Source organism: Corythoichthys intestinalis, chromosome 2, assembly GCF_030265065.1.
Source record: "Corythoichthys intestinalis isolate RoL2023-P3 chromosome 2, ASM3026506v1, whole genome shotgun sequence".
Taxonomy (NCBI): domain Eukaryota; kingdom Metazoa; phylum Chordata; class Actinopteri; order Syngnathiformes; family Syngnathidae; genus Corythoichthys; species Corythoichthys intestinalis.
The window spans coordinates 54723544-54747645 of record NC_080396.1 but is presented as its reverse complement, the minus strand read 5'-3'; the positions used below and the strand labels follow the sequence as shown (position 1 = coordinate 54747645).

The following is a 24102-nucleotide window of genomic DNA, read 5'->3' as shown; positions in this document are numbered from 1 at the left end:
TCTTGTGGGCCTAATTAGAATGTGTTTTGTCCATGAAGCCAAACAACTAAAATATATTATGTATCATCATCGCACAAATATTTAGTAGATTCTGTATAAGATAAGAATAAACAATATGTGGAGTATTGGTTTATTTAGCCATAGACTTCATAACATATTGGCACGGCATGACATGACACGGGGCGCAGGGCCGATCCGTAGGGGGCCTATTTTCAAAAACTTTAAATTCACATATTTTCAAAACCAAAGCTGCTACCAACCCAAAACGAAAACAGGCACCTACTTTATACATATATGAGTCTCCATGAGCAGCCTCATCAAAAAAATGAGTCTTGTTCCCTTATAAAATCCTCATTAATTGTTTTTTATATAAGTATGACAAAACTTAAAATGGCTATAATATTCTCAGATTTTACAGTAGATGCACAAAAATCACCAAATGCAGAGATAATCACCTATATTTTTAGGATCAATGGCAATATTTAACAAATATGTTTTTGCCCAAAATAGCAGCTTCTTCTTTTTTTTTTAGTTACTGCAAGTTTTCAACAGCTAATAAATTACTCAATTTTCACATCAGAAACTTTATACTTGAGGATAACATGCAAAATCAATTATGAATAATATATAAATAGATTATTAATAAATTCTATATACAATCACAACTTAATAGAATAGAATAGAATAGAATAGAATAGAATAGAATAGAATAGAATAGAATAGAATAGAATAGAATAGAATAGAATAGAATAGAATAGAATAGAATAGAATAGCCCTTTATTGTCATTATACAGTTGTACAATGAAATTGTGGAGCATCTCCCTTTACAGTGCAGGATAAGATAAGGTAAAATCTTAAAAGTGACGTGCAAGTATAAAGTATGAAGTCTAAATAAACATAAATATAAAATGTGTATGAAATAGTCCTATAATTCAGGAAGTGCAAATAATCGATGTCGTGTTACCAGGATGTGAGCCTCGTCTTTCAACAATCACATAGCCTCTTTCTATGCCTTGCGTTTTCTGGTCAGCTTCCTCGACTTGAACAAGTTCCTGTTCCTCGCTCTCTCCTTTCTGCCCTCCTCGACTCTGCTCCTCTTCCTGCTGGACGGGCTAACCAAGGCCTTGTTCTTCCTCGCTTCTGAAGTCACATCCTTAAAGAAGTTGGCACCAAAACAGTTGAAGAGGGACCTCCTGATGTGCGGCAAAATGGTGTTGGCCAGCCTGTGCCCCTCCTGGCACTTGTACCACTGCAAGGTCGGGTCTGTGGCCACCAGGAACTCCAGCAGGTGCCTGAAGCCGTCACTGTGGTGCATGGCAAGGCAGAGGAACCTAACCCTGTGCTCCTTCTTGTGCTTCCTGCACATCAGGGAGTCCCACAGCGAGATTCCGAAGGACACCAAGTGGGCCATGAGGAGAGATGGCCGTTTGAGGACCGCCCGGCCCATCTCCAGCTCTCCCTTGTCCTCTGTAACATCTCCAAGATGTCGGCCGTGTCCCTGTGTTCCTCCTTGCCCATGGTCACTGCAAAGTGTGAGGTTGACGACCGCCACGATGAGCCCAACGCTCTGCTTCTCGATCAAAGAGCGCGCCAGAACCGTCTGGGTCAACTTGTAGTTCTCAGACTTGTAGTTCTCCCACCTGGCCAGCACCTTCAGGCTTGAGAATCGGGCCGTCCTCATCCTCTCAGGCTCATAAAATACATGTTTGTTTTAGAAAGATAGGTGTTTTGATTAATCTTTTTTATTAAGTGAATAATGCTGGCTACTTACTTCAGCCCCAGGACACCTGGGTGGCACCATAGAGCCGTTGTTGTGGAAGCTGCTGTAGATGTTCTTCCAAAGGTGCACGGGGTCAAAGTAGACGAAGATCTGCTTGTTACCGTCTGCATAGGGGTTGGTGTAGGAACAGGTGCCCTCTGGGAGCTCAAGGCTGGCGTAGTAGCCAGCATTGTTGGCATGGCCTTCAAAGCTGACCGAGTGGAAACACAGACAAAGTGCTTTTACTGTTGAACATTCTTGTGAATAAATGCTTAAATCCATGTATTCTTTAAAGATATGGACATAACACAGTCTTAATTCTTGGTTAAAAGCAAAAAAAAAAAAACGTGCAGTTTGCTTTTTATGTAAATACGTCAAATGTGCTGCTAGTCTTTAAGTCACTGTGGTGGCCCCCTGAGTACAAGAAAGAGCTTTTTGCATTGAAAATTCTTCTAAATAAATACTTTAATCTCTGCATTCTTTATAGATATGGACGTAAAACAGTATAGATTCTTGGTTAAAAGCAGAACAAGGGCAGTCAGCGGTTATTTTATGTAAATATTGTGAAGTATAATGCTAATGTTGTAGCGGCTAATTTCTCCCATCGATTTTTTTTCACATGAATGCATGGTATGAAAAATATAACAATTACCTTGAATCCTCAAACAAATCACTCCTGAGACAATCGTTCCTGTTCGTATGCAGTACAGCTTTTGTACTTTTTCAACCTAAATCTCGCGTCAGTTCGCTACATGTGACCGAATGCTAATGAAGCGCAGTGTGGGACGGCCTTTGGGAAGGCATGACGCTGTGAATGGCAAATGTGGCACGTCAATACATTATGAAGTCTATGATTTAGCAAAGGGGAATAGTTGAATAAAACGAGATAGAGACTAAGTTTAAGGTAAAAGATCATTGGCTCAGTGTTTATACTTTAAAATTGCTTTATGGCAAATGTCTACAGCATTGCAGCATGACTTACATTTTGTCTGGCATTTAGTTCTTTTGTTAGAGTTGGAAACACCTTCAATGTGACAATTTCAAAGTGAAGCATCGTACTATGTAGGGGGATTATATTATGGGTAACATAACCTACTCAACACTTTAGACTGATAACAAAGGGTCACGGTTTTAACATGACAGAAACATTTAATCTCCTTTTATTCCCAGCAGACAAACGTGTGCAAGCGTGTGTGCATTAAATTCTCAGGTGTGATTGCATGTGTAAGAGTTCAGCCATCGACACAGTTGAACCCCTCACAAAGACTTGCAAAGAAGCGTCGAGATATAAAGCTTCACCAGCTGCTGCTTTGTTCATCTCCCAGGTGTCTCTTTTAACTCTCCCCTCACAAGTGATTCCACTGCTCCCATCTCTTCCTCTCACCCGTTATATTTCACCAATAATCCCACGCCTCACTCCAGGAATGTCTAACATCCGAGAAAGCCACAATTCAGACAAAGCGCACATATAAAAGCATGATATTTATGGATCTGTCACTAAAGTTGATGACCTCCTCTTTCTTGGCCCATCCTACACCCTTTCAGCAAAATCTGTAAAAGTCAGTTGATTTCTGGTAATGGGTCAGAGATGGCTCATCCCTCGATTGATTTACACTACATTTCTTAAGTGACGCAATTCTGCACTTTCATCTAGCACTGTTTGCGTGCGGGTCAGTAACTAAACGAGAACACATCCTTCGATCCAATGTAAGCCTTTTTCAAATGTCACAAAGCAAAAATGATCAGATAACTGCCAATACAACTTCACAATGAATTAACAGATTACATACTGTATACCCTACTAAAACGACTTATGCTTATTGATTATGTCTACCCAGCATTGCATCTATAAATAACAATAAACACTTCAGTAAACCTATTTAGTAATTTGAGTTTATTATTTGTTTAAAATTGTTTACATGTGACTGAGTGCCAACCATTCCAAGATCTACTGTAGTTCATAATATGATGAGATCTCTCTTGTGTCATAACAAATGGTATTCATTGTGTATTACATGAATGAATGAGAATATGTGATTATTTCAGCAGGATGAAATGAAAGCATATGGTAATCCTAGGAAACATATAATATCACCATAATATATAATCATATTCAGCAATGTCATCATTACACAGAAGCTGTTCAAAATCTAATAAATAAGTAATTCATTAATATGATGCAGACCCATGGAAATGTAGTCCAGTCAATACACACAAACACAGTTGGCTACGTGCCAACTAAACATTTTTTATAAATTACAATCAATACAATTGTCGTTGACAAATTGTTATTCCCACTCAATTATTATTGTCATTCAATGTTCTAGATTGCACGCAAACAATAATCGAAATAAACAGACAAAAAAATTCAACCAGCATGTTTCCAAATGCAGCAGTTTAAAACTACATTTCCAATAATGCCTAGCACGGCTTAGCTCACTAACAACTACCCTATTAGCGAGCACTGGTAGCCGAGGCAAAATCAAACATTGCTATAGACCCTACCCACGTGACGTCACAACTCCTTCCTCCTGACTGGTGCCGCCCAATTGTCCGTCAACACATCATGTTTACCTGTTACGGCTACGTACATTCCTCCTATTTACGACGTGTTTTTCTGCTCGTTAACATTAATAATCAAAATGGTGAAGGCGTGTGTGGCGGTCGGTTGCAATAACAGAGAAGATAGACGGAGAAGACGGAGAGACTTGAAGTTCTACCGGATTCCGAGAGACCGATTATGTAGTAGTCATTTCATATCTGGTAAGATGCATTTAATATATATTTAGAGGGTTTTGGGCTGACAACCACAATTAAGATCATTGCTAGGCTAATCGCCGACAACATACACGTATGTATGTAGTGAGAGTGCTATCGCTAAACCATATAAACATTAAAAGCCCTAACTCCATTGACAAACGACATGAAATACATTAGACTTGACAGTGGATGTTAGCAATAACAAAAGATTTTGAATTGAAAATTTCGTAACTCACCTTTCCGAGCACAAGATAGATTCCTGCCGAATTTTCGTGGACGAGGACCTGTTTCACCCAACCAGCAACGAAGTATTTATAACCCTCCAAGCTCTTAAAGTTTTTCAAACTTTCGTGAGAATAGGCTGATTTTGTGTGGACAAGATAGTTGTACATATCAGGGTGGCTAGCAGATGTCAGGCAAATACGGCGGAGACAGCGGGTCGAAAAACATCGATTTAGGCATCAAATATGGATCTGGTGAATGGATAAACTGAAGCTTTTCCACATAACGCCTTTTATGCAACGCATCAAGTGAGTTTACGGCATCCGAAAGCACCGGGTCTTCCATGAAATGCATTATAAATTGCTCGATCAATTGAGACCATTGATAATACAGACACAAAATGACGGACAAGGGGGCGGAACCATACAGCGAGCACATGATTTTGTGACATCGGTGGGTAGGGTCTATAGAAGTTTACAGTCATCGTCAGCGCGACGATGTGATACCAAACGGGATCTTACAGATCACACCAGTTCAATGATCCGACAGAGGTCAACAGTTGCCGAAAGGTAAATTTAGCATGTGTACATAACGATAACCTGTGAGCTCCTGTCTTGACGAAGGTTTGTTTGTGAATGAGAATTGACAGTTGACGCCTTGATAAAGCCAGTCTGTGACAACGCACGCATGCGCAAATTTGTTCTCTAACATGTCACAGGCAGCACAGTTCCGTAGTATTTTGCGCAAAGCGTGAGTCAATTTCAACACACATCAATTGTTCCTGTGAAAAATAAAGAAAACCGGACATTTTTATGAATTTGTAAAACCCCGCCGGATGCTCCAGACAGGATGTAAAAAGTGGACATGTCCGGGCAAAAGACGACATTTGGACACCCTTATTTGCAGTCACGATCATATCTCAAGGCTGCCTTTGAAAAATAAAAGTATACCGTATGCATTGCCAGCGTTGTTGCACAGGTTAAATGCGGTGTTGGTCGAAGAGTTGGTGGCAGCATGTTAGTGCCTTGACAATAACCCATACATTGCATCAATTTGGCCATTAGCACGTACTGCACACTGTGCGTGAGAGTGTGTGCAAGGCTACACGCTAGCTTGTGCATGCCACAGTCCGTCCTTGGCGGGACAATAGTGGGATTCTGCGAAGAGAGCCCGTGGGAGGAAGGGTACAGTAGAGTCAATGAGTGAAGGGGCTTCCAGATGCGTCAGCACCAGGCCACCACAAGGGTGTAGGAGGACAAGTCTGGCAACTCAACAATATGCCGGATGTCACACACAGTATGCAAACAATCAAGAGTAGACAGAACAGGTGACATTCAATCATGTTGCAGTTGACAAAGGCACAAAAAGAGCATCAGTCAATACTCTTGACCATTTAACAGTAAAGATGAATGCTAGTGAGGACGCTTATAATAATATAATATATATAATTATAAATATATGTGTATATATATATATATATATATATATATATATATATATATATATATATATATATATATATATATATATATATATATATATATTAGGGCTGTCAAAATTATCGCGTTAACGGGCGTTAATTATTTTTTTAAATTAATCACGTTAAAATATTTGACGCAATTAACACACTAGGCCTGCTCAGACAGATTTAAATGTGTTTAATTGTGTTTTATGGAGTTTTTCCGCCCTCTGCTGGCGCTTGGGTGTGACTTGCATATGTTATGTGGCGTAATGTCGCCCTCTTCTGGCGATCCAGTGCAGCTGATTATTTGGGTTTCGGCGCGCTTTTCTGACGTGATTATATGTCGACGCGAACTCACACTAATAGACAGTGCTATTCAGACCAGCTAATGTCCGCATCCAGTATTCAGTGGCAGTTCTTATAGCCCCATCACACTGTTTGTGTCTAATACATGCATCGCTTGTGAGTTATATTCCTCCTTTGTTTATATTCATGAGCATTAGATAGTTATTGATGATGTGTATTTGAATTTGTTCACATATATGGTGAAATGCAGTTACATTGTTAGATGCTTGTGAGCTAATTGGCTAGTGCTACTGCTCAAATGGACACGTGTGTGTACATTTTATGTTATTTTGTGATTTATGCAAGTTATTGACACATTGCCTTGTTATTTTCAGTTTTACAAAAATACAAGAAACGTGCTCCTGTCAAAAAGAGATGACTTCAGTAAAGCCCATGCAACTTTGCCACACCGTCTGATTTGTTTTTGGAACTTTTGTTCGCTATCTGTCAATTTGTGTACTCACACACATTGAGGACAGAATAGGGCTACTAGTTTATTTTTTGATTGAAAATTTTACAAATTTTATTAAAACGAAAACATTAAGAGGCGTTTTAATATAACATTTCTATACCTTGTACTAATATTCATCTATTAAGAACTACAAGTCTTTCTATCCATGGATCACTTTAACAGAATGTTAATAATGTTAATGCCATCTTGTTGATTTATAGTTATAATAAACAAATACAGTCCTTATGTACCGTATGTTGAATGTATATATCCATCTTGTCTTATCTTTCCATTCCAACAATAATTTACAGAAAAATATGGCATATTTAATAGATGGTTTGAATTGCGATTAATTGCGATTAATTACGATTAATTAATTTTTAAACTGTAATTAACTCGATTAAGAATTTTAATCGTTTGACAGCCCTAATATATATGTGTGTGTGTGTGTGTGTGTGTGTGTGTGTGTGTGTGTGTGTGTGTGTGTGTGTGTGTGCGTGTATGTATATATGTGTATATATGTGTATATATGTGTATATATATATCTATCTATCTATCTCTCTATATATATATATATATATATATATCTATCTATCTATCTATCTATCTATCTATATATATATATATATATATATATATATATATATATATATATATATATATATATATATATATATATATATATATATATATCATCACCATATATATATCATGGCGCATGAAGCCCCCACACTAGTTTCAATTTGTCCGTTTTACCCTGGAAACCCCCGTGTACAGACGTCGCGCAACCGCTTTTGTTTCAACCCAGCCATAAAACGAAGGTAAATAATTGTATTTATTATTCAAAATGTCTGTCATTTTTAGCTTAGAATTATTAATTGATGCATAATATTTATTTAAAAAAAAAAAAACTTTAAAAAAATTATTCACTCGCATATTTTAAACTTTTAAACAAATTATGTCACAATGAAAAAAATGGCGTCCGTAAAAAAGCCATGAATATCTACCTCATAACTATCGCTTATATATATATATATATATATTAGGGGTGTAACGGTACACCAAAATCTCGGTTCGGTACGTACCTCGGTTTTGAGGTCACGGTTCGGTTCATTTTCGGTACAGTAAGAAAACAAAATGCAAAATATAAATGTGCTAGTTGTTTATTACACACTTTTGTGCTTTCAACAATAGGAACATTAGTCCATACAAAGCTAGAATTCTGCTCAATAATAGAAAATACAATATTCTGAAATGTAGATATTATGAAAAACAAAATAAAAAATAACTTTGGCTAAGACTTTTTCTTTAAAATAAATATCTGATGTGCAAAGTTGAACAGTTGCAACACTGAAGTGAAGAGTTGTTCCATCTATATTCTTTTTTAATTTGAGTTCCCCACCCAGAGGGCCAACCATCTTCCATGTTAACATATAACCGTTACCCACGCTGCTCACTGCACTTCTACTGTATGTGGTGCAACGGCCCTGGCCGTTTAATTGTTATCTTTTTTGAGACTGTCAGTCATCTGATCGCCGCGTCCGCCAGCTGGCTGCCTCCCCTCCCAACGTGGCGTACTCTGATTGACGCCGGACGGGCTGACGACGTCACCGCCGCTGACGGGCCACCCGAACTAGCCGCTGTCTGACATGTATCCATTATGCAGCGCTTTGTTTACATTTGCGGCAATAACGACACTTGCTTGACGGCAGCTAATCCGATACACGGTAATACGGCTCTGGGTAATACTATTTGGCCGTTGTTTGAGCATGCATACCCGCGTGTGTGTTGTATTGTGCCTGAGTCTTGTTAACCAAATAAAGGCAGCGTTAACAAAAGTCATCTGACCGCTCGTCATTTTACAGTCAACACTCCGAGTTCGCAACTACGCATTTGACAGCATACGTGCCGCGTCCCTCCTCGCTCGCTGTTTGCTCGCTATTCATTCACCTGTGCATTTGATCGCTATTTTGTTACACTCCCGCTTTTTCGGTGAGGTCTTTTGTGTTCATTCGTTATTGGATCGTTTTTGTTGACGACTGTAAATAAGATCACCGCAGCAGTAGAGGTAAACTGCCGTTTTCGTTCAACCCGTTTTGTTTTGTGTAGAAGCCAGGTTAGTGCCAGTGGCTGTATTGTTTTTTCTTTTTTACGATCAGGGTTTACTTAGCCGGTGGGGTTCAAGGTAGTTTCATTTTGTTTGTTGTTTTGGCCTGGGCTTACGCTGAAGCCAGCTTCTTCCGCATTTTGTATATTTTGTTCATTGCGAGTTCGACTTGTGTCAATAAATTTGTGTCCACTTGCAACTTGTGTGCGTGTCTCGTTTTATGTTACGCCCTTAGCAGCCGTCCGTGGGACGTAACAGTGGGATTATGGGAAGCATGAGCGGGCATTCCGCGCTTGCGTTAAATGCGTTGAATATTTTAACGTGATTAATTAAAAAAAAAAAATTTACAGCCCATTACCGCGCTAAATTTGACAGCATTTTACATTTCGTCAGAAACTCGTTCGGTGCGGCCCCGCACCGAACCGAGGACCCCGAACCGAAACGGTTCAATACAAATACATGTACCGTTACACCCTTAATATATATATATATATATATATATATATATATATATATATATATATATATATATATATATATATATATATATATATATATATATATATATATATTTTTTTTTTTTTTTTTTTTTTTTGTCACTGTCGAATTTTTTCGGATATGTTAGATGATAAATAATCGATCCAAACAAAGAAAATAAAGAAAAAAAAAAATGTTTAAAAGGGGAAAATAATGACAAAGAAAATCTCGTCCACTCCTTCATGTCTGCGATTTCGGCATCACGGCCCTTGTTATATTACAATGTTTCACCCATAAAATCCCCCAAAACTCAAGCTGTGGCCATTCACAGCTGTGTCTTGACACTCACATGCTACATGGAGCTTTTGGATTGAAACAAGATAAGTATGTGATAATATCTCGTTAAAGACATGGCGTCTGTAATTCTGCTCTCGCTTGCTCTCACCTCCTGATAAGGTTTTGCTGTTTAATTTTTTTTTAATGCCCTCCTGTTCAAAAATTTTCTTCCCCCAGAAAATTTAGATTTTAAGCTTTCTAATGATGTATCACACATGCATATCCGACAAATTTGAAATTTGGCCAAATTAGGGGTCTCAGGGTGGAACTTCAAGTCACCTGAGTGTTTTCCACCATATATAATTATGTGATTGCCTACTTTCTACATTGGGTTATCCTGTGTAAAAGGGCTTTGATAAAACACATTGTCCAATCAGCGTGACATTAGTCCTTTTAAAGAAATTGTAATCTTTATGATCAATTGTATCCAAGCAGACAGAATCTTAAAAATTTGAAAAATTACTGACATATTTCTGCTGTCTAATACGGAGAAAAACATCCATTATTTCGAGGAAGCAGGTAACATTGGAGTGAGCAGCCATTTTTAAAAGCCAGAAGTATTTTAAGTAATCAAATCCCAGTATTTCAGATAGGCCACCATTGCTCGTGATGTCAGATACAGCCAAAAATGCTGCTAAAAAGCGTTCCATTTCACCAGACCAAACGATTTGTCTGCGTCTAAACTGGTAAAAAACTAAATGGTAAGGAACGTGACACCAGAAAAGGTATAGTGACTTTAAACAGAGGCCCTAGAGGCCCAGGTTCAGCCAAACGACAGCAACTCCCAAGCTGCGTCCCTGTTTCATATAATGAATATGATAATAATCCCTTTAATTCATGACCACAACTTACACCGGACTAAAGCTTGAGTTATGCTCCCGCGTTGCGGTGACGGCACAGCGACTACGGCGTCATTCGACATTCGATGGTTCTCCGGCCAGGTCACGCGTTGCTCTGTAATTCAACACCAAGCCAATAGAGGGGTGTGGCGTTATGTTTGTACGGTTTTGGGGCATGCTTGTTGACTTCCTCCCGCGAAAAAATAAACAATCCAAGATGGAACGCTTGAATGTGGATCTTCTGCTATCAACATTGAATAAATGTTGATCATACAAATGTTGAGGCACAGGCGACGCAGAAGATGGTTTCGAGGTGGTCTGTCAAATTGGCATCAAGCACTGCATCCAGCGGTTTGTCCGAGGTCTGCAAAGCCCTCCAGCCGGATTTGTTTGCCGTGTTCTACAACCAGCCAGTGGGAAGCCATAGCAGATTTCTGGCGTCTATGGAACTTCCCAAACTGCGTTGGAAGCCTTGATGTTCTACAACCAGCCAGTGGGAAGCCATAGCACATTTCTGGCGTCTATGGAACTTCCCAAACTGCGTTGGAAGCCTTGATGTTAACGTTATCATAAAAGCACCGAGGCACTCTCAATCAGTGATGATGTATCGTGTGTGAACTGTGTTGTTGAAAATGAAACATCATAACAACTCTTTTGACACCAAACCTGTGCTTTATTCTTTATATACTTGAAGTGTGACACGTAAATAGGTCACAGACTCACAGCAAACATATGTACACAATAAATGATGAAGTGCATTAACTAAAAATACGACATAAAGTGATAAAAAGCTGGCAGTTTTTGGCCGACTGGGTCACTGCTTCGTGTGGCCACTCGATTTCGAACACACACGTCTAGGTGGTTCTTCCATTTTTGTATTCAATCGCTGACCTTGCTATTTGGCAATCTTTATGATGTCTTGACGAGACTTGCTCTTTGATGATACTCCCGTCGGCTTAGTCCATTTTTGCGTGTAGAAAAATAATGTTCAACAATGGCGGTGATTTCGCGCTGAACCGGAAACAACAGTCTGAGCAGACAAATCACAGTCTATTTCTGCTACGTCATATGCGTTGACGTGACTCTAGGGTTTGAAAATTCAATAGGAGCATGTCAGGCTATGGCGCAGGGTCGTAAATTGGGTCTTCCTTGACGGCGCAGGTCTGACGCAGAAGCATAACTCGGCCTTAAGACTTGCCTGCAAACAGAAATGACTCGAACCAAGTCAATATCAAGGGTTTAACACTAACGGGAGCATTAAGAACAACTTCAAGTCTTTGCAGGAATTCACTGGAATTTATAGTGCTGTAAATTGATTATGACTCATCCTAATTATTACTGTGCATGTGCATGCATGTACTGGTAAAATGATTAATTGCACATTGGATCCCTAAAGGCACGTTATATTGTTTTGTTTGTTTTCTTAACGCACCAAAAGTTTTCCAAACTTCCAACCTGTACAATTTTGTTGAGGTTAAGAATAAAAAATGAGATCATCTCTGAACACGTCCATGTCAGAACCTGTCTTGCCGACACAAAGAGTGAAATATGAGCATTTTAGTGCACTTCTGACCTCGTCGCCATACTACCACGCCAGCGTGTCCACCCCCTTCCTCAGCATTTCTCACCCTGAATCAACTCCAGAGTGGTTTGTGAGGGCAAAGTCCACTGTCTGGGGGTTTCCCCTATCAACCATTTCCTGATAACAAGGGCCTGGGCAAATGACATAAGATTGGGCACACGGCCACATTAGGGAAATGCTCACTAGGGTTACTTCTCAGATTTGTGGGTCAACATTCTTTAGCAGCTAGTAAGATACAAAGAGATAACCCTCTTAAGTTAGCACCTGTGCTATTTTTGTGGTGCTGATTTGCACCCACTGAAGTTTATTAACGCCAAAGGAGCATCAACACATGATGTGATCTCACTTGAGACGATCACTTGTACAAGAAATTCACCCCTCAAAGGGGAGGAGAGAATGATGACACTGACACACAATCCTTCCTTTCTCTTATTTTTCTATTTGTCAGAGAAAGGGGAGGGTTGCTGTCTGCTCTGTCAGGGCCAAGGGCTCTGGAAGTGATACAGTTGTAGTCAAAGAGAAGAAGGGTAAGAGAGCAGCACTTGGAAGCAAAAGAGAAGAAGTGTAAAATAAAAATGCGAAAACAAGACAGAAATGTCACTGTAGTGGATACCAGAGGCTTGAGGACCACGTGAATGCTGGGTGGAGCCAGTGTCTATAATGGGGGAGTGGTTATTAATGATGCAAAGGGGGACTTTTTCTATTGATGTAAATAAGTCGTAGAGCTTACTTTCTGACTGCAGGAATATTACATCACATTTCTGACATAGTTGTTGCAGTTGTCACCAACTATGTCCATCTGGGAAGTTATTTGGGATACGTAGTTCTACTAATACTTCAGGTGCCAAACATCCATCGTAATCTTGGGAAGCATTTGCGACAAAGGGTGTGAACCCATACTCTCTCCTCTCCTGTGCACTGTGTTTATGCTGGGATTTTACAAGGACTGTTTAATACATTTCCATATGGTCAACTGGCTTAACGGGTAAAGAATCATGTGGAAATTTAATGGAAAAAAATATGCTGACAACAATGTGCTTTTCATATTGTTTGTGCCTCCAACATGTTTGTTAATTTTCGAAATGTACATTTTCTTTATTTGATTAAACTACAATTTAGTCGACAGAGGGCAAAATGTATTTCACCTCTGTTTTTTCCCTTTCATTGTGGCAGCAAGAGGGAGCAGTCGGCACTAGGACCTGCAGTGGGGAACAGTAGGAGGGAGGGTGCAGTATCGGGACTCTTGTTACTAAAGTTTTAGAACAATCCATTTTCCAAAGCGTGCGGGAAAGGGACAGACAGGAGTGGATGGCCCCAGATCTGGATGGACAGCATTTAAATCAGAAAAACGACCAGACTTTGGCATCATTTTGGGAGGAGAGTTTGGTGGAATATAATAATAACTTTCTCTGGAAGTTTTCACTCACTAGGGATAGAAGGAGAAGGAGCATTTACAATCTGGTGAGTGTTAATTTTAAATATAAGCAAGTGTGGTATAGATATTGAACAGATAAAAGTAAAAGTTGGGAATTTTCCAGGGATGTTGGCTTTTTGCCTTTCCAACACCTGTAAGTGAAAGTGGAGCCTCTGAATTGACACTGTGTTCACCAAAAGCCCTCATAACTAATGGGAGAAACCTCAAAGCCTAATTATTACTTACTTCCAAGGGGAAAAAATGTGTTGGGGGATGAATGTAAAGTTTTCAGATAATAAATAAGACACCTGTATTTGAAAGGAACAAAATAAGGAATTGGTTTGGAGAGGACTGCAAGAAAATGGCTTTCTCCAAACTTAAATTGCAAGCAGCTTAGTGTTCTGAAAACCCCTCAGACATCAGGTTACCTTCTTTCTCCCTCACCCTTTTTTCTATCTGTCTGCCCCCCTCGCTCCCTTGCTCTCTCTCTCTGCTCAAGTTACACAACCCTTGAAGGCCTTGTAGATTGTGATGAGCTCCAATGTCCAATCTGAAATATGCTGTTGAGGTTCCCCCTCACGCATGTTTGGGTGGGGCCAAGCTGCAGACCCTAAGCTGGCTGTTACTGTTTATACCTTGACAGGTATACTGCATGTATTTTTTTTTCTTTTTTTGCCCTATCTGCGTGTATGCTGAAGCAAGACCTCATGCCTGCCACTCCTACAAGGGAATTCCTTTCTGGATTTGACAGGAGAGGAATGTCACCCAAATTTACTAGACATCCTCAGACAGTCATTACAAACTAGATTCCTTTCACAGGCACTAATGTCCTTATATGTATAGATTAAAAAAGTATTTGACAAAGTAAATTTTTGTGCGTTTTTTTTTTTTCACTTATTTGTTTGTATTTTGCTAAATTTACAGTTATTGAAGCTTGGTTTGATGGAAGATCACATAGTTTAAACCTAAACCAATCGATAGTTCAGTAATTATGTTATTGTGAGAAGGAGGTGGTCTTTTTAAGGAAGTGTTTTCTCCCCTTCTTTTCATGTGGCAGATGGGGCAAGAGTGTGTTTTTGTAGATTTTACAATTACATGGAATTTCATCCTCTTCACTGGAGGTGCACCTCCAGACTGATTCAGAATTAGATTTTTTTTTTTTTTTTTTCCCCCACACAAGAACCTTTTCTTATTTTTATTATGCATTCACTGTCATTAAATCCACATAGAATCAAAATGGTTGGCACCAATTGATCACTTTTTTAAAATTATTTTATCTTATTTGACATTCAAACAAGTATGGGAACTGCCCCTGTCAGTGTCTGTAAACTGTAATAACTTGTGTTTGGTGTACAAATGGAAGAACATAAGTCCTTACTTCCAATTAATCAAAACAGAGTGAGTGCTTTCTCGCCCAATACAAGCATCATCTAACCTCCCCAAACTTCCAAAAGAAACACTGAAATCTAGTAAAAGTCTTTGGAGAATAGCAGCTGTTTTTACTGCTGCAATGGGGGACCATCTCTTGCTTCAGTTTTCTCCTATGTGTGGTCTGGCTTTCTGTGAGACATGTGACAACAGTATGCAGCAGAGTGTGAACTGAACTTCCCTAAGTATATGAAATGAAAGAAATATAATAATAATTTAAATCTTAAAATAGTGTAATGACAAATGACAGAAAAATGTCTTCTTTTTATCACCAAAGTAATAACTTTGTCCATGTCATATGTAGATTTCCATAAAGTAAAAAAAAAAAAGTGTCATCCTCAACGATAGATCTTTTTTTGCACTTAAGCTACATACTGGAATAGATAAAAGCTAAAAGCTTAACTTTTTCATTAATATTAATTGTTTGAGCTGTTTTTTTTTTTTGTTTTTTTTGTTTTTTTTTTTTGGATCACTTTAGGTCCATTCTTAAGCAGTTAACAAACAAAAACAGGTGTGTGAATGCAAGGCAGATGGACAGTTTTCCAGTGCAGACAAAGCTGTCTATGATTATTCATGACCAACTCAGGTTTCCTTTGAAGCAAAATGACAGTTTTCCCTAGGCTTGCATGTGACAGACTGGCAGGGCTGCATATAAAGTAAACAAAATCTTACAATATATCCACATACTATAAATCAGGAAGTGTGTTTTTTCATTTTTTTTTGGAAGTCCACATGAAATTTGACTCTATTTTCCCCTGTACCCTAAATGTCCATATCACCTAAGATGCTTCTGAAAGGGAGGCCATATACCTGCCATTTTTAAAAAGCACAGAGGATGGCATACAATTGATGAGCCTATAAGCAGCCAGCATCAGAGTGATTCAGCTCAGTGACAGTGGGTGTGCACATACTGTATTTGTGAATGCATTGCACATGGTTGGCTGGGATGTTTTCAAGTTTCCTCGTGACACTGAACAGGTTAGAGGGCAGAAAATAGATTGTTATTAAATGGAAATTTTACTTGCAAGACTTAGTCTTGAGACCACACTTTGAGTGTCTTGGAGAATATCTCGTTCTTGGACTGCTAGGTGGGCGGACTCTTGGTCTAGAATATTTTGGCCTTGCACACATGTTACAGATGTGATATTACATCCAGATTGTAGACCTTTTTGTATCATCAGTTTTTTGTTTTTTTTTGCTGGCAGAAGAGCGATAGGAGTAAAACCTAGACGAATTAAATAAATTGCAAGACATTCAAATAATTCACGTTTCTTATAGGTATAAAGATAGCTTAAGCCCCTTTCAGACATTTGCTGAACTATGTTATAATCCCAAGATTTAAACGGGTAGCCCTCATGTCTGAAAGCAATTTCCTGGGTCGACTGACGCAGAGATGAAACAGACATTAACCAGGTCACGTCCCAGTATAATGTCCGGGACTTACCCAGGATGTGGCAAATGTGAAAGCAGCCGTTTAAATCCCAAGTCACAGCACGAAGCTTGATAACGTAAATATCATAGCAGGCCGATTGTCATTTGCTCTTTCTTCGCAGTAAGACGAAAAGTGGTGAACAAACATCGCATTTATCAACAAGACGCACTGGAAATAGTTAAATTAAACTGGAAACATAACGAAATTAAATTGCTACTGGATTTTAGAGCAGAGAAACAGAGTCCACATCCATCTCTGGAAATGTGTGGTTTGTTTTGTTGCCACTGCCGACCAAAAATGACATAATGTCCGAATTAATCCAGCCCCCTACCCTCCCTGCACAGAGAGCGTCAAGTCGTCAACAAGTCGGAAAGTGTCCGGCTCGGGATATCTCCCCATGTCTGAAAGTCATGACACGGGTGAATCCCGTTTCACCTTACACTGAAATTTACCAGGATATACTGTATGTCTGAAAGGGGCTTTAGTTTTTACTCTTGTTCCATTTGGTGTGAAATTTTAATGGGGCAGTTGAGAAAAAAAATATCATCATATTGGTTTAAACTTTCGGCATGATTGGACAAGATGAGCCTTTTTTGTGGTATGGGGAGGGTATTTTTTCCTTTCCCAATTCTGTGCCTGATTATTTTTAGAAAACTCTGGGCCCAGTGACACACTACTCAGAAAAAGAAGGTGTCACAATAATTTGTGGTCCACTTGCAGACACACGGAAAGCAGGCATACTTCTGTAATCTTATTGTGAGATGTGCTTTAATGCTTTTGCACAATAACAGTATTAACAATATTCACAATAACAGTATTAACAATATTCACAATATTTACAATAGTTATTGCAATTATGTGTGTTTAAAACTAGGTGTTATGATTATGTTTTCTCTATTCACTTATGCTTTTTAGTGTTTACACAATGGAAAGAGTAAAGTTTCTGTTTTCAGTAAACGTCACCATAATGTTTCATTCTAGTTTCTGTTCTCAGTAAATGATACAATCTCGATAAAACAAAACTTACACATGTGCAATGAATGCTCTCCAACTTCTTAATAAAAGGCTGCGCTCCTCGGGGGTTAGATTAGATAAGCTTGTTGTGAGCCACATGCTCCGCATCAACCTTTCTCCTGACAGCCGTTTGCGTAAAAGCTTTATCTTCGTCTCAAGTCTGATTCTCTCTCCGCCCTCCCTCAGGTCCTTTATTATTTTCTTAGTACAATAGTAAGTTTAGACCCAACACTTATAAAAAAATAATAATAATAAAAGTAAAATAAATTAATTAATGGCATGCAACCAATACTATTTAGCCAGGCATTTCGAAGCATGTTCACTGAATTTTCAATAATCACGGAATATTGTGTTCCACGAGTATTACTAAATCTATCAAGTCACGGAACGGTCCTTTGTTTCATCAGGATAAACACCTTAATTTTACCTTTTTCTATTCTTCGTTAATCATCAGTAACAGATGGGCAATACCGTATTGGCCCGAATATAAGACGGCCCTGATTATAAGACGACCCTCTCTTTTTCAACACCCAAGTTTTAAAAAAGACTTTTTGAACACCAAATTAATTTTTATACAGAAAAAATGACAGTGCATCTGAAACAAATGATTATAACAATATATTTGAGAGAAAAAGCATGTTATTTTGTCTCATTCAAATCTTAATATCTGAACATTTAAATATGTAAACTAAAGTGAAATCACATTCGTAAATGAGGTTTTTGAAATGTAAATAAACCAATCTATTGTGATAAAACAACAAAATCGCAATAACTGCATTAACCATCAAAGTGAAGTCTAACTGTAACTGTAGTCTTGAAACAAATCTGAATAAGGAAAAACATTGCAATAAAATAATGCAAGCTGGTTAAACTAGAGAGTAGCTGAGATCTGTCATGACAGAACATCGCTTCAATGATATCTGGCGCCATTTAGCGTCATGAATGCATATAACGTCTAGACCGCGAATGTAAGACGACCCCCACTTTTTCAGTCTTATTTTAAATGCAAAAAACACTGTCTTTTATTTGGGCCAATACGGTACTATACATATTATGTATAAGCTGCTTTTTTAATGTCAGCAGTCGGCACGCTGCCATGAGGGTATACAATTGATTGGACACCTCATCACTCACACCTTCTGTCTGTAATTAGGTTCTTTTCCTCAGACACTGTGGCTTAAACCAGACACATACAGAAATAATTATTTCAAAGTGACATTCTGAACAAATTGGACAGCAAGCAATTTTGGGTAAAATTGCAAACACTCCCATTAACATTGGACATTTTCTTTGTAGATGTGATTATATTTTGGTATTTCAGTTATCCATAATATAAGTACTGTAGATGTTAATCAAGTTTTGCACGGAAGCCAGTAGACATATTTAGCCAGCGCATATGTTTTAAAAATGTGAAGATGCGCGGTTATTAACTGGTCGATTAGGAATAACACAAGCCTTAGAGTGATACTACACACAAGAAAAATATGACATGAGGATGGAATGGTCTGAGGAGTCTTGACTGCTCTCTTGGACACCTGGGCAAGCTGTGATGACACACCTGGACTGTCAGTTTAATTGTGGCTTTTTTTTTCTTTATTTATTTTACCTCAGGGCCAGCCCTAAGCAACCTATGAAGGCTACAATTATACATTCCACCAAATAAATACGCAAGGGCGTAGGTTTGCATTGGGACAGTAGGGGCATATAACACTACAGCACCTGACTGCAATCAACTGATTGCACTTGTAAAACACCAGATTGGTGAAAAAGTGTTGTCATTTGTCTTGTTGGAATGATATCCTGCACCCATTGTAGGCTTTTGATACAGTAATTTAGATTGTCTTCCCATGCGTTGTAAGTATAGAATTAACGTTACCATTATTAAGTGAATTATTTTCATTATGTTCAGACTTACATTTACCCCTTTTCACTTGCTGAATCTGCCGATCCATTTTTTCCCCTCAGACGCACATTTTATTGGCTGATGACTTTATTCAATTTAAAATGTTTTTTTTTTTGGCCTGTCAACAATAACCCGTTAACAACCATGATTAATCTGGAAATATTAACGCATTAAAAAAAATAACGCAATTTACCGCTCACACTAAGTTTGACCACAACTGCCTCCCGTTGTCCCACACGCTGATGTTTACATTCTCCGCGCGGCAATGCAGGACAAAATGCAGCCACCCACAATGAGTGAAGATGATGACCCAGGACTGCTTCATGGCAAATTCCGTTTTAAAAAGCTGCCTAATGGAAATCTGGATAAAACCAAAGTTGTGTGCACATACTGCTGTAATGAACTGTCCTTCGATTGAAGCTCAACCAGCCTAAAGTACCACCTTCATACCAGCATATCTTCGCTAGTGTTAGCAATGGCGCTAACACTGCGGAAACAAGCCGCAGTCATCAAGCTACACTGGCAGCGTGCAGACTCGGACAAAAAGACAACAAGTAGGTTGATTACTTATCGCTATTTGGGTAGCCAGAGACTGTCGAGTGTAGACCCATTATCATAGTCGAAGACGAGGGCCTTGAAAATCAAATGACAACAAAGAACAACAACAACCAATGACAAACCACTAGACAGGTACAAGGCAGTGCTAGCATCAACTTATGTCCACTACAGTGGTGATCTGCCCACAGTGGTGCCCACAGTAAGCTGGCCCACCTTGCAAAAAAAGTATCTGGTCACACCTGCCACAACCGTTCCTTGCGAGAGACTGTTTTCTTTGACAGGGCACATTGTTCAAAAGAAAAGGTCTGTTATCTGAAAATGTCAACAAGCTAGTTTGCCTGAGCAGTTGGTTAAAACAATATAGAGTATGACTGGCTAACTTAAGCAGTGTTTCTAAACACCTTGACACACAGTTTAGTGTAATGTTTTTCAGTTAAGTGTGTGAAAATGTACAGTTTATTTTTTTATATCTCACACAGCTTTCAGGCCATTTAGTGTAAAACTGCAAATGCTGCATTTATTTGTGTGAAATGTTCAATTTAACAGATAAGTTGTTTACACATTTTTTGAAACACTAGCTATTGTTACTATATTATGCTTGTCTGCTCTTTAAATTGTTAGTTAATTTTAGGTAATATGCCAAACGGTACTTGAGCCACATTGTTAGTCTGAGGCACTTTAATCTGTTAAAGCTCTTTGCTGTATAACACAGACAATTTATTTTATTTTTTATTTTATACAAGCTGAGTTGTTAAATAAAATGTTAAAACTATTTGGTCAAGTATTAATTCATTCACACATCATACATTCCATCTTAAAACAAAATTTAAGTCAATTATAGTATTTTCCTAATTTTTTTTTCCTGAAGAGCAACTTTATTCATCCAGAGGGAAATGTGATTAATCATGATTAATCACACAGTTTAATTTTTTTAATCATTTGACAGCACTAATTTATTTATTTTCTTCAATATTTATTTCAAAATATTTTTATTTGCAGCCTATGCAGACATTTTTCATTTTTCATCATACATTAATATAAAAAGGTAATTTTTTTTTTTTTTTTTTTTTTACTTTGGCTGTGCTTGTGGACAAAAGCAGTAGTGTTTTACCTGAAGGAAGGCTCCATTATATTTTTATTTTTGTTTTATCCTGACTAAGAAGATTTTTCAGTTAATTTTCATTTATTTAGACGGACAATGTTGAGTGGTCTTAAGAGAAATGTTTATTTTTGTACTTATTTTTATTTATTTATTGTGTGTGTTAATATCCTGTAATTCAAGTTGCTTTCAAATGTTGCAATTTAAAATTTGCTAATAAAATCCAGACATTTATTCTGGAAGTTTTCAAAATGGTTCTTTCTTAGTTTTTGAAAACAAAGGCTTGACTCAAACGGTGTATCACCTGAACCAATACACTTGAAAGTTAGTAGAATTCAATACAGATTTATTTTGCATTTATCATTTAGCTTATCAATTGTAGGCCTGACCACCGTTCACCCAATCTGTTCTGTCTTATTAATGTCGCATCCTGGCCAAAAAGTGTACATGCAGGTTATGCTGTTATATCGTCCAACCAATGTTGAAACCAAACCTACGTTCTTGTAAATAAGGTACAGAAAAGTAGCTGGATTAGCCCTGAAATGGCATTCCCAACATATAGAAACTGTTTGCTTTATTGTAACAACACTTTAAGTTTGTAATGCATTTGAACATGGCCGTGGTAGTAATTATCTTTTAACAGTGTCTGGAATGTAAACCACGATGGCGACACATGTAGTCATGTAAAACGCTGTGCTGATTTAGAACGGTGAATTATTTTTTACTACATACTTCATAGAAATGAAGTAATCTAACAAATGGCAAGCAATGAACTGGGAGAGTGCCCGTGGAACATATGTCAATTCATGTGTCGTGTGATTACTTTTTCTTTACATTCAGTATTTTCCCATTCATTAAGCAGATCAATAAATTGACTAACAAACACTTATCCATTAGATGTAAATGTAAAATAGGCGTTATTTTAATAGCAGGTGATTTTCTATTGCGTTAAAACACATACACATTATAACATTCTGAGATGGAATGGCCTGTAAACGTTTAACGGTTTATGATGTCTATTGTATGAATCATTTGTTATAACTACCCAAACAATCTGTCCTTCTTAAACCCAGCTTGACAAATTTGAGGATGGGTTCAAGTAAATTATTCCAACTTGTCAGCATGATTTTTCCAGAGTGCTGACAACTTAAACCACTGTGTTATTTTTTTCACCATTCTGCTTTCAACCACACTCTCTCTAACCTCACTGTTTCCTTAACAGCCGTGCTGACTACCAAAACAACATCTCGTGTTTTAATTGCCTCAAGCTTTTTGGAGAAGTGATCCAGTCTGAAGCACATAAATGCATTCCAAGAGATTTTTTTAAGAGCATTTTGATAAGACAATAAAAAGTTTTTATAAACAATTTGTAACTGAAGCACTCATATTTAGATAAACAAAGAAAAAAAACTGGCCCTCCAATAACTGCTAAAATATCGACCGATAAAAAAAAAAAATTAAATTAAAAAAGAAACTGTAGAATAACGTAATTAAAGAATGAGGCAACACAGGATCAGATGGATTCCTTTTTTCTTGTCCATCCATGTGCTTTTTTTGTCATAAATTGTTGGTTGGTTTAATAATTTGTATTGGTATTATTTTCCTTGTCGGTTACTGTGCCATGCTTGCCTGATTATCCTGTCAAATTTATGCCAGTGTACATCTAGAAATAAAAATATGCCTGAGCTGTAAGCATTTGGTGTAAGGTAAACCATTTGAGGTGTTTCAACTGCACTCAACAAAGAGGTTACAGGTCAGAGTTCGACTTCAGGGTTAAGCTATTTGTTGGTGGAGGAAAATTGAGATCTGGAGGTCTCTGAGGCTCTGCATCAATCGTTTCTGTAATTGTCTTCTTTATAATCTTGTGGGTTTTTTTTTGTTTTTTGTTTTTTTGTTGTTTTTTTAAAAATATATTTTTACTTTTTGGAACGGAGCAATGTATCACAAAATACTTTGTTTTCTTGCGACCATTTGTTGTGAACCCAGGCTGAGTTAAAAATATTTAGGTTAGTATATCATACAACAGATAAGGTTTTTATGTAGTGGACTATACCTATACTACAGTATATACTGCGAAAAAAATAAAGAATGAACATAAAGACTTTTCTTTTTACAACAGTGTAGTGAAATCATCCATTAAACAAAAGTTAAATTGATCATTATTATCATTAGTTTTCAATCATTACTTGGCTGTTAATTACTCTCTGTAATGTTATTGTCAGCAATATACCTCAGATATCGGATGTTAATATATAATAGTACTAATTAATATTAAGTAAACATACTTCATATTGAACAAACTAACTCAGTTCAATTCAAGTTATTCACACACACATCCATATTCACAAAGTGTACATCATCTCATAATGCTGAGCTAGGATCATGTGTGAGTTAGGTCTCCTTCAGAAGCTAGTCAAAGCTTTTAGACAATACATAAAAGAGTTTAAATCTGATTCTTTTTTAGGTTAATGCCGTCAACCCATTTTAGTTGGTGGTGTTTCATGTTGTATTTTCTTTTTTTGTATACTTTATATGCATTGCAATTCCTTTTTTTAATGACCATCTGTGTTTCACTACTTTTATAAATGCATCGTGGGGTATTTTGAGGTTGCTACATAAACAGGATAATACACTACAACTATAAATGTCGCGTTGGAACCAAGAAAATATGCAAACAAAATAAACGGAACAAGCTGTGGATAATACAGGAACAAAAACAATTGGCTAGAACCTAACATACACAACGAATCAATAAAGACAAAAACAATAGCAGGAAAATTAAATTAAGTCAGTCATCTTTACTGACAAAATGAGCCACATCTAAAAAGATTGCTAAAGCTCTGATTGGTTGGGGCATGATGATCAACAAGTTACACAGACAGAAAAAAAAGAATTAAAACTTCAAATTGTAAAC

The 24102-nt window shown here is 37.7% G+C and overlaps 2 protein-coding genes across 3 annotated transcripts in view; one reads left to right on the top strand and one right to left on the bottom strand.

Annotated features, from left to right (window-relative positions):
- Positions 1 to 707: 707 nt before the first annotated feature.
- On the bottom strand, positions 708 to 11196 carry LOC130911949 (uncharacterized). Its single transcript, XM_057829649.1, has 2 exons — positions 10772 to 11196; positions 708 to 1970 (listed from the first exon to the last, which is right to left on the bottom strand). Exon 2 carries the CDS (start codon positions 1679 to 1681, stop codon positions 1007 to 1009), a length of 675 nt encoding a protein of 224 aa, XP_057685632.1. The 5' UTR covers positions 1682 to 1970; positions 10772 to 11196; the 3' UTR covers positions 708 to 1006.
- Positions 11197 to 13632: 2436 nt separating this feature from the next.
- ngfa (nerve growth factor a (beta polypeptide)) overlaps positions 13633 to 24102 on the top strand; it is a 44787-nt gene continuing 34317 nt past the window's right edge. Inside the window, exon 1 of one of the 2 annotated variants that reach the window (XM_057830346.1) lies at positions 13633 to 13801. The gene's annotated coding sequence lies outside the window, so the exon portion shown is untranslated. Of the gene's footprint in view, positions 13802 to 18985; positions 20086 to 24102 lie in introns of those variants that run through there. The other variant, XM_057830347.1, reaches the window with a different exon arrangement.

Coding starts and splice junctions, on each gene's coding strand:
- LOC130911949 (XM_057829649.1), bottom strand. CDS start 1,681: ATGAGGACGGCCCGATTCTCAAGCCTGAAGGTGCTGGCCAGGTGGGAG.